This window comes from Sardina pilchardus, chromosome 15 (genome assembly GCF_963854185.1).
Source record: "Sardina pilchardus chromosome 15, fSarPil1.1, whole genome shotgun sequence".
Taxonomy (NCBI): domain Eukaryota; kingdom Metazoa; phylum Chordata; class Actinopteri; order Clupeiformes; family Clupeidae; genus Sardina; species Sardina pilchardus.
Window position 1 is genome coordinate 22,775,155 of NC_085008.1, and position 15,000 is coordinate 22,790,154.

At 45.8% G+C, this 15,000-nt stretch overlaps 1 protein-coding gene across 1 annotated transcript in view; it reads right to left on the minus strand.

The window, feature by feature from the left end:
- clocka (clock circadian regulator a) overlaps positions 1-15,000 on the minus strand; it is a gene marked incomplete in the record, with an annotated part of 51,395 nt that overhangs the window by 10,145 nt on the left and 26,250 nt on the right. Inside the window, 10 exon segments of the mRNA XM_062555395.1 lie at positions 755-837; positions 1,095-1,213; positions 1,616-1,729; positions 2,421-2,541; positions 3,573-3,662; positions 4,306-4,397; positions 4,521-4,669; positions 5,296-5,355; positions 10,772-10,863; positions 14,752-15,000. The exon segment at positions 14,752-15,000 is cut by the window's right edge and continues 87 nt beyond it. Coding sequence (XP_062411379.1) covers positions 755-837; positions 1,095-1,213; positions 1,616-1,729; positions 2,421-2,541; positions 3,573-3,662; positions 4,306-4,397; positions 4,521-4,669; positions 5,296-5,355; positions 10,772-10,791 — 848 coding nt within the window.

The following is a 15,000-nucleotide window of genomic DNA, read 5'->3' on the forward strand; positions in this document are numbered from 1 at the left end:
AATCACAAGGACAAGTAGCCAGGGGCAAACATAACATTCACAATCAGTCTCTGATCATGAATAATGCATGGGGAATAATACGCCACCCAGCCAATCAGGAGCGAGCGTTCACTGTGACCATGGTTTAAGTCATGAATAATGCATGTCATTGGGGCAAACCAGGACAGGATGAGCATGGCCGTGCAGCAAGCTCCTCCTGAGAGAGAGTCTGCTTGATGGAGATTCTGTTTGCTGTGGAGTGAGTGTGACTCAGTATTTCCAGCTGAGCTGCCGTGTGTGTGTGTGTGTGTGTGTGTGTGTGTGTGTGTGTGTGTGTGTGTGTGTGTGTGTGTGTGTGTGTGCGTTGTGCCCCTGGCTCAGACTGATCCCAGCGCAGCATCCTCGCGGGAGCGCCAACACACACACACACACTCAGGCAGCAGAGGCACGTTTAGAGCTGAACTTCCAGCAGTCGCAGAGAGAGTGGGCGCTAGCTGCCATTAGTCCACGCAGCCAGAGGCTACCTGTGAGTGAAGTGTGTATGTGTGTGTGTATACACACAACGGGTCTGGAGGGACATTTTACTGAAAGACCACACCCTCCCCAAAGACACTCATCACTCCATTAGTTTTCACACATCTTTGCACGCACATATAGACACACACACACACACACACACACACACACACACACACACACACACACACACACACACACACACACACACACACACACACACACACACACACACACACACACACACACACACACACACCTGTGGTCGAGAAAGAGAAACTTCCACTCCAAGCTGTGTCGGGAGGTGAATTCCTCATTAGGTTCCTCCACCGTGCACATCTCCTGCAGGGCAAGAGGAAGGAAAAAAAAAACAAAAGAACGCAACAGATAAAAATCAAAAAACTCCGGCGAGAAAACAAAGGCAAGCGCATTCCAGTCATTCCGATCTCTTTCACTCTCGCTCTCTTTCTCTCTCGCCACAGACACAGATAAATGAACAGTTGGCAAAACACTCACACAGCCTTGACTAGAACATCAATCAACAGCACGCCCACGCAATACAGTGTAGACAAACCTGCATCTCATTCAGGCCAACCTACCTTGATGAACTGAGGCTTGGCTAACCGCACGGTTGCTATGAAACACACCCGATCATCAAATGCCGGTCGCAGCGATCGCTGGATAACCCCTTCGAAGCCGTTACGTGTCGAGTTAGGCACTGGAGACAGAAATAAGCAGGGAGAAGACAGAGAGGCAATAGTAAGGCTTATAAACCCCATTTTGTACAATTAAGAGTGCCGTAAACAGACCATTACAGTCACACTTAAGATGGCTGAGAGCTTTTTAATTAGCACTAACTGCAAGTCAGATGACACAGAAAGCGTTTCAAGTTTTCAAGAAAAAAACAAAACGCTCATGCAGTGGTGTAATTATATTGGAAACTGATTCCTGCAGTCTTCATGTACAAAGACAGAAAGAGAGAGAGAGAGAGAGAAAGAAAGAGGGATTGAAAGTGAGACAGAGTAATTGAGAGAGAGACAAAGCGAGATAGAGAGAGACAAAAGCGAGAGAGTGAGCGAAAAGAAACCAAGTCAGTATGACTCAGCAGAGTTGCTCTCACCATTATTCAGGGACTTGAAGTTTCCGATGAACTTGACGTACTCGTACACAGGCGGGTCCTTGGGGTCTATCGTGCCCCGGAGCATGTGGCAACAGAACTCCAGCTGGTTTTTCGCTACAAAACGAGGCCAGAGAGAGAAAAAAAAAACACCACATCAGCCTCCCCAGAGGAAACAAGACCACACACCCGCCCCCTGAACAGGAACACTCAGAAATGCCCCACTAACTCCCCCAAAATAGTAAACAACACCCCCCCCCCCCCCCCCCCCCCTCTCCAACTCTTGGACCAGGACCAGGACCTGTTCTAGCACCAGGTTTGGGCCGGGTCTAATTGGAGACAGCTGCTGTCTGGGTCTCGGGAGTTCTCTCCTGGACATGGAGGCACAGCCTGCCCACTGCTGAGCCACGAGCACATCTCCAGTACGGGACCGGGCCGTTAAAAAACAGTGAGTGTTTTTTAACAGAGCGTCAATAAAAACACTCATGGAGAAGTCTTTGGGCGCAGACTCTTTCCAGTGTTTTTTTTTTTACAGCCAAGCGCTGACCCACATGCTGTGCAATACTAAAAGCCAGCTGGCCAAAAATGTGTCTGAATCATCACATTTAACGAGAGAATCATCAGCTGGTCAGTACGTCTGGATCGCTCGCTCGAAAATGACCTTAAAAATGTCAAGACATCATGGCGAGCGTGCTTAAATCGATAGCTACATCAGATAGACGGATGTAGAGATAGAGAGAGAGAGAGAGAGAGGAGGGATTAAGTAATGGATAAGAGTAATGCTGACGAATGAGGGTGTAATGCTCACTCTTCAGGTAGTCCGGCGTGAGCGTCTCTCCTTCCAGGCTGTTTGCGGACAGGGCCTTGTAGACGTCAGAGTGCTCCCCCAGAGGCAGGAAGTTCAACAGGTTCTGGTCCACCAGATCCGACTGAAACAGAGAGGAACCGGCCTTTCAGAACTAGATTTAAGACACACACACACACATACATTCTCTCTCTTGCGGAGTTTAGAGCTTTAATCAGAGTTTTGCACAAAACTTGGCCAATGTTTTCAGACAGAAAGAAAAATAATAGGTCAGTGTTTCTATTAAGTGATTCAATGCAATTCAATATTGGCTTTATCTTCTCACAATATTTATGCCCGAGATAAATGTGACAAGCTAAATCTGAGCAGCTTAACTTATTGCATCCACCAAAAGCTGTGGCAGTTATAAAAAGATGGTGGTGATAGAATGCGAAGGGAGGTAAAAATATCAAACGCTAAACCCTCTCTATTTGGCTGCGACAACATAGGACAATTCTGCGCGGGCATGTCCACAATCATCCTTATAATGCGATTGCATTTTGTTATAACTTGGGGTGTGGACACCGTTGTCTTCACCTCGAACCAACTATAACAATGATTCTTTCTACATCAGACCACACAAATTGTGACATTTTAAATGTGTATAGGGTCATGTGACCTTTCTTTTTGAAAAATAGTGGCACTTTTTGCAAGTGTTTTCCCCCAAAATTCTCACATTTCATTCTGCAATTTGATGTGCGCATTTTCAGGGTTAATGGAAACTCGTCTTCTCTCTCTTGCTTGCTTGCTTGCTCGCTCACTAACTAACCCGCTCACACACACACACGCACACACACACACACACACATACACACACACCCTTTCCCATATCCAGTTTACCCAACTCTGCCATGGATCCTAGTGTTATGTGCTGCGCTCTCATGTTCTCTTTGTTCTGTGTTCATTTTTCGGAGGCTAAACACACTCCTGCAAATCCACATACGATACCTGAGCCTCTAAAGGCCATTACGTTACCAAAGATCCTTTAGAACCCTCAACCATTTCTGATGTCACGTTTCCCGCCAAGGTTGTGTCCTATGTTCTCAGACCGACTCCTATGAGTGCATACATGAAAATGCACACACACACACACACACAGAGAGAGATAATACTCACAGGCAGATGTTCTAGTAGAGATGTGACACTTTCTGACACGTAGATGATGTTTCCGTCCGTCATGATTGCCAGAAAGAAGCCATCTAGTGCCTGTGGAGGAGAGGTGGAAGAACACATTTAACGTCATACTTACAAAAACAAACATAGAAACTCCTCAGGGGGGAGGGGGATCTCATTCTTCCTAAATGGGATATTGAGGTGTTGTCATGTCTAAGCTGAATTCCTTTCACAGGGCACAGTGGTCTGGTATCCTAAAGTTATGCCAGTAGTAAGACAATTAAATACGTATTTGCAGCTTGTTTTGCAGTTTAACGCTCCCTAACCCAGAATCAGATGAATTCAAAGTCAATAGGGCCCATGGAAGCTCTGGTGGAAAGATTGATTCAACTTGTCCAGATATTCCCGTCAGTCCTCCTTAATGGTTTTGCAACCGTCTCATCTGTGTTCAACTGCTCTGGTCCCAATAGTTAGTGTCCCAAAGCTCTGATTCTAATGAAGGGGGCAGGAATATTCCCAGAAGTAGAAACACAAATTGAGCTGGTGATCAACGCTCTGCTAACCCCCATGGACGGCCATAGATTGCCCCCTCCCATTGAGAACAACAGAGTCTGTTTGTTCATTTCTTTTAGGTCTATGATTCTAATAGTTAAGAGTCCCAGCGCGCTCTTTAGCAGCCTCTCAGGAGGGGCTAATAAGCATCGTTAAGAGATACAGGTGCGGAGCTGTTACTGACCTCCAGCATCAGCTGGGTAAACTCCTCGTTACTGAGGAACGGCGGCTTCCAGTCCTGACGGATCTCACTTGACTCTGACTGGGCAGCGATTTCTGATGGAGGGGACAGAGGGACAGAGAGAGTGAGAGAAAGAGGGGAAAACAATTCTTAAGCAGACTGATATGAAGCCAGAGATTAATGTGAGAAACTGGGGCCCGTTAGGAGCGAGTCTTCACCTTTGTGCTTGCGTAGGAAGTCGATGCTCTTCTGCAGGATGGTGGACTTGTCCATCTTGCGGGTGTTGCCCGGCAACATGGTGCCCAGTTCCTTGATGAGGACATTGAACTGGTCTCGCCTCTTCTTCTCCGACTTATTCCTGGAAACTCTGTAAAGGGGACAGTTCAGCGAGTCAATGAACACGCCCAAACCGTAAACACCAGGGAAAATGATGACAAAGTAGTACACACTCCCATGCAACATCAATATCCTGAACCTCTCCCTTCCTCACACACACACACACACACACACACACGCGCACACACACACACACACACACACACACAGACGCCTCTCAACACTGCAGTGCTTCTCCAGGCCTGCCCACACTGCTCCATTGCTCCTCCTTAATATCCTTTGAGAGGCTAAACATCACCTCAGCGGTTCACCACGCAGACACTTCTCAGACTAATGGCCTCACTGTTTAGAAGTCGGCGGCGTCTAAATCGGCTAATATTTCACCCGGGCGTACACAAGCTTCATGCCTTATTAAATTAACAGCATGCTTCTTGGCTCTGCGGGCGCGGGCGCTCGTATATCAGGGCTCTGCGAGGCCCTCGGTTGATGTATCTGTCTGCGCGTCTGTGTGTCTGTGGGTGTGTGTGTGTGTGTGTGTTCATGTGTTTGTGCATGTCTGTGTGTGTTCATGTGCGTGTCTGTGTCCGTGCTCGTGTGTGTGTGCATGTGTGTGTGTAAGTGTGCATCTTTGTATGTGCTCTCCTCCTCTCTCCTTACCGTTTTGCTTTGTCCTTCTCATCTTCTTCCATTAACCCATCAAAGATACTGCTGTCATCCCTGCAGTTTGACACATGCGGAGAAGAGCAGACGGAGAGGAGGAAGAGAGCAAAAGGAGGGGAGGAGAAGAGAAGAGGAGGAGGAGGAGGAGGACAAGAGGAGAAAAATCAGAGAGCAGCTCAACCACCTCAAGACACCAGCTTCACAAGACCCTCGCTGCAGCAAAAAAAAAAAAGCTAAAATCCAACAACCAACGACCACTCTTCACCTCTCTTCCCGCACACACAACAGCATTCCTCGGTAGACCTTGGGTCTTCCTCCTCTGTCCGTACAGTCAGTTACACTCAAGCGGCAGCCATCTTTCAGAGATGAAGCTTTGTAATAATAATAAAAAAAGAAGCTGATTTGCCTCAGTTAACTAACAGCTGCCTGACCCAGAACTTCTCCTGCTGCGGCTGCGCGGTTTTTGGAGAGCGCCTGTCCCTTTAAGAGGATTGTAGGTCAGTGGAGGAGCCTGCGGAGGGGCTGCGCGGACCGCAGAGGGCCACTAGAGGGCGTTTTTGCGGCTCCGCTGGGGCTATATTTAGCCGGCGTCAAGTGACTCAGCTGGTGCCGAGGCGAGCAGGAGGGAAGGCGAAAGGCGAAGGGGAAGGGGAAGGCTGTTCATCAGCTGCCATAGCCGGCCAGGAGGGGAGAGCCTCGGACAGCCAGCGTCCAGCTAGTCACCCAGCGGAGCACACGCACGCACAAACACACACACACACGCACCAACTAACACACGCGCACACACGCACTAATACACACGCACTAACACACACACACACACACACACACTGCTTGATGTGCTTGTGCTTTATTATTTTGTCATAATATTGTCATAATATTGAGTATTAAAACACGATTACCCAGTGATTTTGGACTATCGACGATTTCCAAAAGTTAAATTTTAAATATAATCCAAAGGAAAAAAGTCTAATGTAAAAAATAATGCGCACGACAACTCAAGGCAAAAAGAAACTGAATGTAGCAAAAATAATAATTACGTTTTGATCATGTTCATTCAATTGCACAGCCCTAACACTCTTTCTCACCCACACACACACACAGCTGATCAGATGGTTGTTGTGAGCAGGGAAGGTTAATGGACCTCCACGCATTTGTTTCTTTCTGGGCTCCCCACTCTCAACTCAAGTGAAGTGAAGAGAAGTGAAGTGGGGCTTTTTTAGGTCACGGACAATACACTGAGCCCAGCCATTTGCAGCCAAAGGCGGAGAGCCTCTAGCCTCTCTAGCTTAGAGTGCTTGTGTGTGATTATAATGTGTGTGTGTGTGTGTGTGTGTGTGTGTGTGTGTGTGAGTGTGTGTGAGTGTGTGAGTGAGTGTGAAAGAAAGAGAGAGAAAGAGAGAGAGACAAAGAACAAGAGAGAGAGAAAGAGAGATAAAGACAGAGCTTGGAGGAGGGTACTTAGATGTTTGCTCAGTGAGAATCCAACTAAACAAGGAAAATAAAAAACGCATTCAATCACACGAGAAATGTCATAGCGTGGGAGACTCCATATGTATCTGTGTGTGTGTGTGTGTGTGTGTGTGTGTGTTCGTGCACACGTCACAAAAGCTTCAGGGAGGTCTGAGTCAGATCTGTTAATGTCCAAATGAGTGCATCAGTGTACAGCACACGCACAAGTCTTTTCTTTACAACTAAATTAGCATGCATCGCACAACTTGTCGGAGTATCTGCGTGTGTGCATGTTTCAATGCCCATACGGAAGGAGAGGAGGGACACGACTATAAATAGCAACCAGAGGAGACTAGAGGGAGACACTGACATCCACACAACAGCAGAATTACACGACATCTGCTACACAAATCATTGTGTGTGTGTGTGGTATGTCGAATAGGTTGTAAAACAAACAACTACATATTTTGACATACCCATCATACCAATAAGTGAACACACCCAAGAAATATAAAGGTGCTTGTGTGTGTGTGTGTGTGTGTGTGTGTGTGTGTGTGTGTGTGTGTGTGTGTGTGTGTGTGTGTGTGTGTGTGTGTGTGCGTGCTTGTGAGTAAGCCAGTGAATGTCTACGGGTTTGTTTTCATAGGAATCACTCTAAAGAGACATTTTCTAAAGAGTGATTCAGGAAAAGTCCTCCATTAATTTCCTGTTTCAGCCCATCCATTAATGATCAGCCGGCCGTGAACCTTTAAGTCCCGTGAGTCAGTGTCACTGTAAGGGCCTATTACATCGGTTTACATGACCGTGTGTGTGTGTGTGTGTGTGTGTGTGTGTGTGTGTGTGTGTGTGTGTGTGTGTGTGTGTGTGTGTGTGTGTGTGTGTGTGTGTGTTCTACATCTGCATGAGAATACAAATGCAAGCCTGGGAGGATGCATATCCAGGCCTAGGAGCATCAGTGTGTGTGTGTGTGTGTATGTGTGTGTGTGTCCACATTAGCATGTTCATTCAGCGCTCACGTGAGCCCTCCCAAAGCATGTGCGTCAGCATCCTCTCCTGCCATCTCCGTACCGTACACCACACTGCCATCTCCTTACTGCCATCACCACACTGTGTGTCCTGCAGCTCTGAGTGACCAGTGACCTCCGTGGGTGGACGGGTGAGGGGGTCTGGCCCGCTTTCTAAAGAACAACACTTACAGTCCAAACATGCTGTTTGTGTCCCATTGTATTGCATGAGTGTGCGTACAATGCTTACAATTAGGTGTGTGTGTGTGTGTGTGTGTGTGTGTGTGTGTGTGTGTGTGTGTGTGTGTTTCTTCCCACGCCAGGAGGTGAGTGAAAGAGCAGGTACTTATACCTTCTATTTGATGAAGCATAAGTGTTTGGAGAGGGTGTATGTGTGTGTGTGTGTGTGTGTGTGTGTGTATGTATGTGTATATGTGTGTGTGTGTGTGTGTGTGTGTGTGTGTGTGTGCTCACTCCAGTCACGTGAAGCCTGGCGTATGTTGTCAAACTCTCTAAGAGATAAGGGGTAGGCCTGCTTCTATACAAAATCACTCTGGTATCTCGAGATTAGATACAGATGATCTTTTAAAGACGCCTACAGCAGGGCAGGCAAAGCCAGCCGCCTGTGGTCAGGTGCAGCATGCGTTTGTGTGTGTATGAATATCCCACACTGACCACGACAGGAAGTAGCGAGTCCTGTAGAGGGCTAAATCATTAACTCTAATGGCGTTGGGGCTGCCAGCGCTGGTGTGAATGAATGGCTGATAAGGACTGGGAGAGGAAAAGGGGCAGAACAAAGCATTCCTAGTCCACACCGCGTATTCCTCACACTCTGCTGAGGCCCACATAAACAAAGCGCGTCAAGCGAGTGCGTAAGCAAGCATAACACCGAATACACACACACACACACACACACTCTTCCTATCTCGAAAACACATGCACAAAAACATTCACGCTCACATTTAAATACATGTGGAAACACAGGCTTTCTCTCTCCCCCTCTCCCTCTCTCAAACTAACACTCACTCAATCTCAGACACACACACACACACACTCGCACACACTCGCACACACTCGCACACATACAGCATACACACATGGTCTCTCTCTTGCATACACACTTACACCCACTCAATCTCTCGAAAACACACACATACACAAAAAACACAAAAAACAGTAGCTCTAACTTTCTCTCAAACACACACACACACACACACGCACACACACACACACACACACACACACACACACACACACACACACACACACACACACACACACACACACACACACACACACACACACACACACACACAGGTCCATGTGAGCCAGGGCCATCTGCACAGCGCGCTGGCTTAGTGTGGCTTAGGCCCCAGTGTGTTAAAAGCCTCCTCTGACGTCTGATTTATGTGAGCTCATTCAGGGGCCTCTCACTCACATGCACATACACATGTACACACACACACACACACACACACACACACACGGGTACACACATACAGCAATGTACCTCTCTCATGTACAAACACACACCCACTCGATCTCTCGAAAACGAACACATAAATGGTCGCTCTAACTTTCTCTCTTACACAGACACAGACACAGACACACACACACACACACACACAGACACAGACACAGACACAGACACAGACACAGACACAGACACAGACACAGACACAGACACAGACACAGACACAGACACAGACACAGACACAGACACAGACACAGACACAGACACACACACACAGACACACACACACACACACACACACACACACACACACACACACACACACACACACACACACACACACACACACACACACACACACACACACACAGTCTGTGGCACTGGCCGGGGGCGAGTGAGCCAGGGCCATCTGATCTGCATGGTGCGCAGGCGTAGTGTGGCTTAGGCCCCAGTGTGTTAAAAGCCTCCTCTGATGTCTGCGTTATGTGAACTCATTCAGGGGCCTCTCCCTTGCATGCAAATACACATGTACACACACACACACACACACACACACACACACACACACACACACAAGTACACAGGCATGCACACACATACAACCACACGTACCCAGGCACAAACACACACGTACTGTACGCAGGCACGCACACACACACACACACACACACACACACACACACACACACACACACACACATTCGCAGGTACACACATACACACACACAGTCACAAGCGCGTGCACACACACACACACACGTATGCAGGCACACACACACGTACGTATGCAGGCACGCACACACTTGCGTATGAAGGTGCACACACCCACACAAATTTGTAAAAACTGCAAAACACACAGCCCTCAAGCGCTTTGTGTCTAACATGACGGATTGACTGATACTATCCACAAATTATGACATGGAAAAAGCTCACTGACTCATGATAGGGCACCCAGACTCAGGTCAGGGTTTGAACTGGGTGACTATCTGCAGGATTTGAGACAGCACTTCTTACACCATCAGCCAACGAAAACACTCCAAACAGCCACACCCAAAAATCCCCACCACCCACAACCAGGTGAGTCAGCCACGTCAACCTTGAATGCTACCATGGCAACTGAGTGCAGGTGTAGGTGTTGGGCAACATCTCAACAGACGTCTTTAAGGGACAGTGCAGTATGTGCAAGTAGGGAGCAGGCTATAAACTTTATGGTGACTGACCTACATATAGCTCCTGAAGGATGGGCAAATATTAACATATATGTGAAAATGACTGAGCATCCATGTGTGTACATCTGTGTGTGTGTACCTCTGTGTGTGTGTGTGTGTGTGTGTGTGTGTGTGTGTGTGCATAAAGGGAGGATTTGATGAGCGTATTGATTTTCCAAGTTTATGGTCAGAGATAGCATTCGAGTGAGGCATCCAAAAACAATTAGCTTCAGAAGGGGCAGCCATATAAAAACAAAATGGCCTGGCTTTGAACCAACAACTTCCTGGGCTTTAGCGATGCGCTGTGGCTAACTGTGGGAAGCTGGCTCACTCACCGGTCTATGCTGGAGGTCATTTTGTAGAGTGTTCAGGGTCGCAGTGGTAGAGAGACGCCCTTTAATCGTGAGGTAGACATTTGTACGCAAACCTGCAGTAAAAAAAGGAGAACAAAAACAGCATGTTAAAGCAGCCAGAACATCACATTCAGTCCCAGAGAGAGTAAAAATACCGTGTCAACACGCCCAAGGTCAGTGTTGAGTTTCTCAAGGGACGCGCTTACAGATAAAAGAAACACCTTCACCTTCAGTCCAGTAACTTCGGCTAACAGCTTTGGCTGAGTAAATGGAAACGTATTGTAGAGCAGCAAGGGCATCAGTGAGATAGAGTAGCTAGTTTCAATTAGCGCTTTAAAAGACTGAACCAGGCCCCAGCCGTGGCTCGGCTGGCTGGGGCGCCTGCAGCGCGCGCCGGCGGCCCGGGTTCGATTCCCGCCCCGTGGTCCTTTCCGGATCCCACCCCGATTCTCTCACCCATTCGCTTCCTGTCTCTCTCTACTGTCCTGTCAAAATTAAAGGCACAAAAGCCCAAAAATATATACTTTAAAAGACTGAACCAGGGGAAGGCTGTGTGTGTGTGTGTGTGTGTGTGAGTGAGAGAGAGAGCGGGGTGCCCTTACCAAAAACACAAACTTAAGTGCAGTTGAAGTATCATTCCCAAGTTTGCTTTATGTATAAAGTTTACTACAGTAGTATAAATGTACTTCTGGTATACTTGTAAATGTATTATTCTAATACTTCTTCAGAACAATTTGGCCCACTTTTTAGTTTGCTATATTAACCTTTTAAGCATACTTTTTTTCTGCAACTGTACTGAGAACTTCACAGTAGTGTATACAGTAACTAATCTAGTGAAGATACTAGCTATATACTTCTAGACCACATTGTAGCTATTGATCAAATATGCATACATAAAGTATATACTCAGTAAACTTTTAATAGCTTTTATACTGCAAGTATACTTGGAAGTTTGTTTTCTTTACATGGACTTCACATCCTACTTTTAAATTATATTCATAGTAGGTTTCCACTCTGGTATTATATTCATTCTTGGGGCATAGTTTTAACTATCCTTTAAAAAGTTTAAAACATAACAATTTAAATCATCGACCCAACCCAGTTTTAACCCAAATAATCTTTAAGTAAGGGTGATATTAGAATCTGTCATGCAGCCTCTCAAAGATACATGTACAAGTGACTTTTTATGTCAGTATAAGCCAAATATATTAAATTAAAAATAACCAAGTATAAGCTAGATATCCTGAAAACTTTATGCATACTTATCCGTATATGCCAAGTATACGAAAGTATAAATGATTTCAAAGTTTCAATAAGTATACTAACAGTACACTTCCATTAACTCCTTTTTGGTAAGGATGTACACATATACGCAAATGATAACTATAAAGCTAACGATAATCTTTTAAAATATTTGTAAACATTGTTGTTGGCCCCAGTCGTGGCGCGACTGGCTGGGGCACCTGCACCGCACGCCGGCGACCCGGGTTCGATTCCCGCCCCGTGGTCCTTTCCGGATCCCACCCTACTCTCTCTCCCGCTTGTTTCCTGTCACCCTACACTGTCCTATCTGATTAAAGACATAAAAAGCCCAAAAAATATCTTTAAAAAAAAAAAAAAAAAAAAATACATTGTTGTAGCTAATAAGCTTACTTTTCTTAGTAAACATATAAGTTTGGTCTAGCACTCTCAAAAACAAACCTAAGAGACTGAGTGAAGCCTACTCCTACCATACAAATTAGCTAATAAGAAGGGCCATGTCCACAGCACACACTGTAACATGCCCAATAATTCACAATAATTTCTTGAACAAGGCAATGCTGACAGCCAAAAAGCATCAACAGAATTTTAGGCATCACATTTCACAGATTTCACATTCACGCCCATGGAGAGTATTCCTAAAGCTGATGACGCACAAGACAGATTTCTAAGTAATGTTACTGGGCAATGATCCCGAATGCTTCCTGACAATTGATCTTCTGGCACGTTCCCATTGGTATTGGGCAACATCTTTCCGTTCTGAAGAACTTCAACTCATCCACAGGACAATTGTCATAGTCATCCAATCAAAGCGAATAGAACCGGTTACATGATTACCCAGCAACACTGCTCGAAAACTAAGCCCCACCACCTTAAGAAGTTCTCCTCATTGCTGGTCAGTGTGGGTGCTCACATTATAGTTATGCTTGTGGTGATGTTACAGTGTTGGTCATGTTACAGTGATGGTCAGCAGTGTGTATAAGCCTCTAGGCTGGTTGTTTGTGAAGATAGATACAGTGCCTATAGAAAGTCATCATACCCTTTTGAAATAGTTGCTTTTTTTGTCTTACAGCCTGAAATCAAAACCCATTTTAAAAAGAATCTTTTCCAGTTTTATTTACAAATTTAGCTGTACAACATCAAAATAATGAAAAAAAAGTCAACAGTTCTGAAAATTAATAAAAAAATAAAAACTAGAATAACAGGGTTGGAAAAGTTATCATACCCCTGACTTAATACTTTGTAAAGCTTCCTTTTGCTTTCATTACAGCCATCAATCTGTTTGGATATGTCTCTATTATAGCTTCGCACACCTAGATAGGGGAATATTTGCCCAATTTTCCGTGCAGAAATGTTAAAATTTAGTCAAATTCTGTAGGGAATGGTGATGGACTGCTCTCTTCAAGTCAATCCACATATTTTCTATAGGATTTAAGTCAGGGCTCTGACTTTGCCACTCAAGGATATTCACCATCCTATCCTTAAGCCACTGCTTTGTTCTTTTGGCAGTATGTTTAGGATCATTGTCGTGTTGGAAGGCGAATGACCTCCCCATCCTCAGCTGTCTAGGAGAGGGACGCAGGTTTTCCTCAAGAATTTTGGTGTACTTGGCAGCATCCATTTTCCCTTCTATCCTGACCAATTGCCCAGTCCCCGCTGAAGAGAAACATCCCAAAAACATAATGTTGCCCCCACCATGCTTCACAGTAGGCATGGTGTGTTTTGGGTGTGTTTGGGTGTGTATACTGTGTTTGGTTAGCGCCTGGAGCTCAGTCCAAAAACTTCAATCTTAGTCTCCAAAAAGTTCGATCTTAGTCTCATCTGACCATATAAGCTTTTTCCACATGGTAACAGAATATTCCAGATGTGTTTTTGCACTGAACTCCAAGCGCAATGTTTGGCGAAAACCAACACAGTACACCACCCAAAACACACCATACCTAGTGTGAAGCATGGTGGGGGCAACATTATGTTGTGGGGATGTTTCTTTTCTGCGGGAACTGGGCAATTGGTCAGGATAGAAGGGAAAATGGTTGCTGCCAAGTACACCCACATTCTTAAGGAAAACCTGCGTCCCCCTCCTAGACAGCTGAGGATGGGGAGGTCATTCGCCTTCCAACACGACAATAATCCTAAACATACTGCCAAAAGTACAAAGCAGTGGCTTAAGGATAGGATGGTGAATATCCTTGAGTGGCAAAGTCAGAGCCCTGACTTAAATCCTATAGAAAATATGTGGATTGACTTGAAGAGAGCAGTCCATCGCCATTCCCTACAGAATTTGACTAAATTTTAACATTTCTGTACGGAAAATTGGGCAAATATTCCCCTATCTAGGTGTGCAAAGCTATAATAGAGACATATCCAAACAGATTGATTGTTGTAATGAAAGCAAAAGGAAGCTTTACAAAGTATTAAGTCAGGGGTATGATGACTTTTCCAACCCTGTTATTCTAGTTTTTCATTTTTTATTAATTTTCAGAACTGTTGACTTTTTTTTCGTTATTTTGATGTCGTACAGCTAAATTTGTTAATAAAACTGGAAAAGATTTTTTTTAAAATGGGTTTTGATTTCAGGCTGTAAGACAAAAAAAGTAACTATTTCAAAAGGGTATGATGACTTTCTATAGGCACTGTAGATAGATACTTTATTGATCCCCAAGGGGAAATTCAGGAAGGTGCTGGGAGTCCGAGAGTCTCACCTCCAGTCCAGCCGCTCTGCCAGAGGACGAAGATCTAGCAGCAGAGTGAAGATCTAATCCAGGTGAGAGTGGAGGAGGAGGTGGAGGCGGGGGGTGGAGACGGAGATGGAGATGGAGGTGGAGGTGGCGGAGATCCGTAAAAGGGGAGTGGGGGTGGGGCTGGGGTCTGGGGGGTGGACGGGGTGTGTGGTAAACACCCCCCCGGATGTGATCAGGGGTGCAGTGTCTCGCTGGGGACAGGTCAAAGGT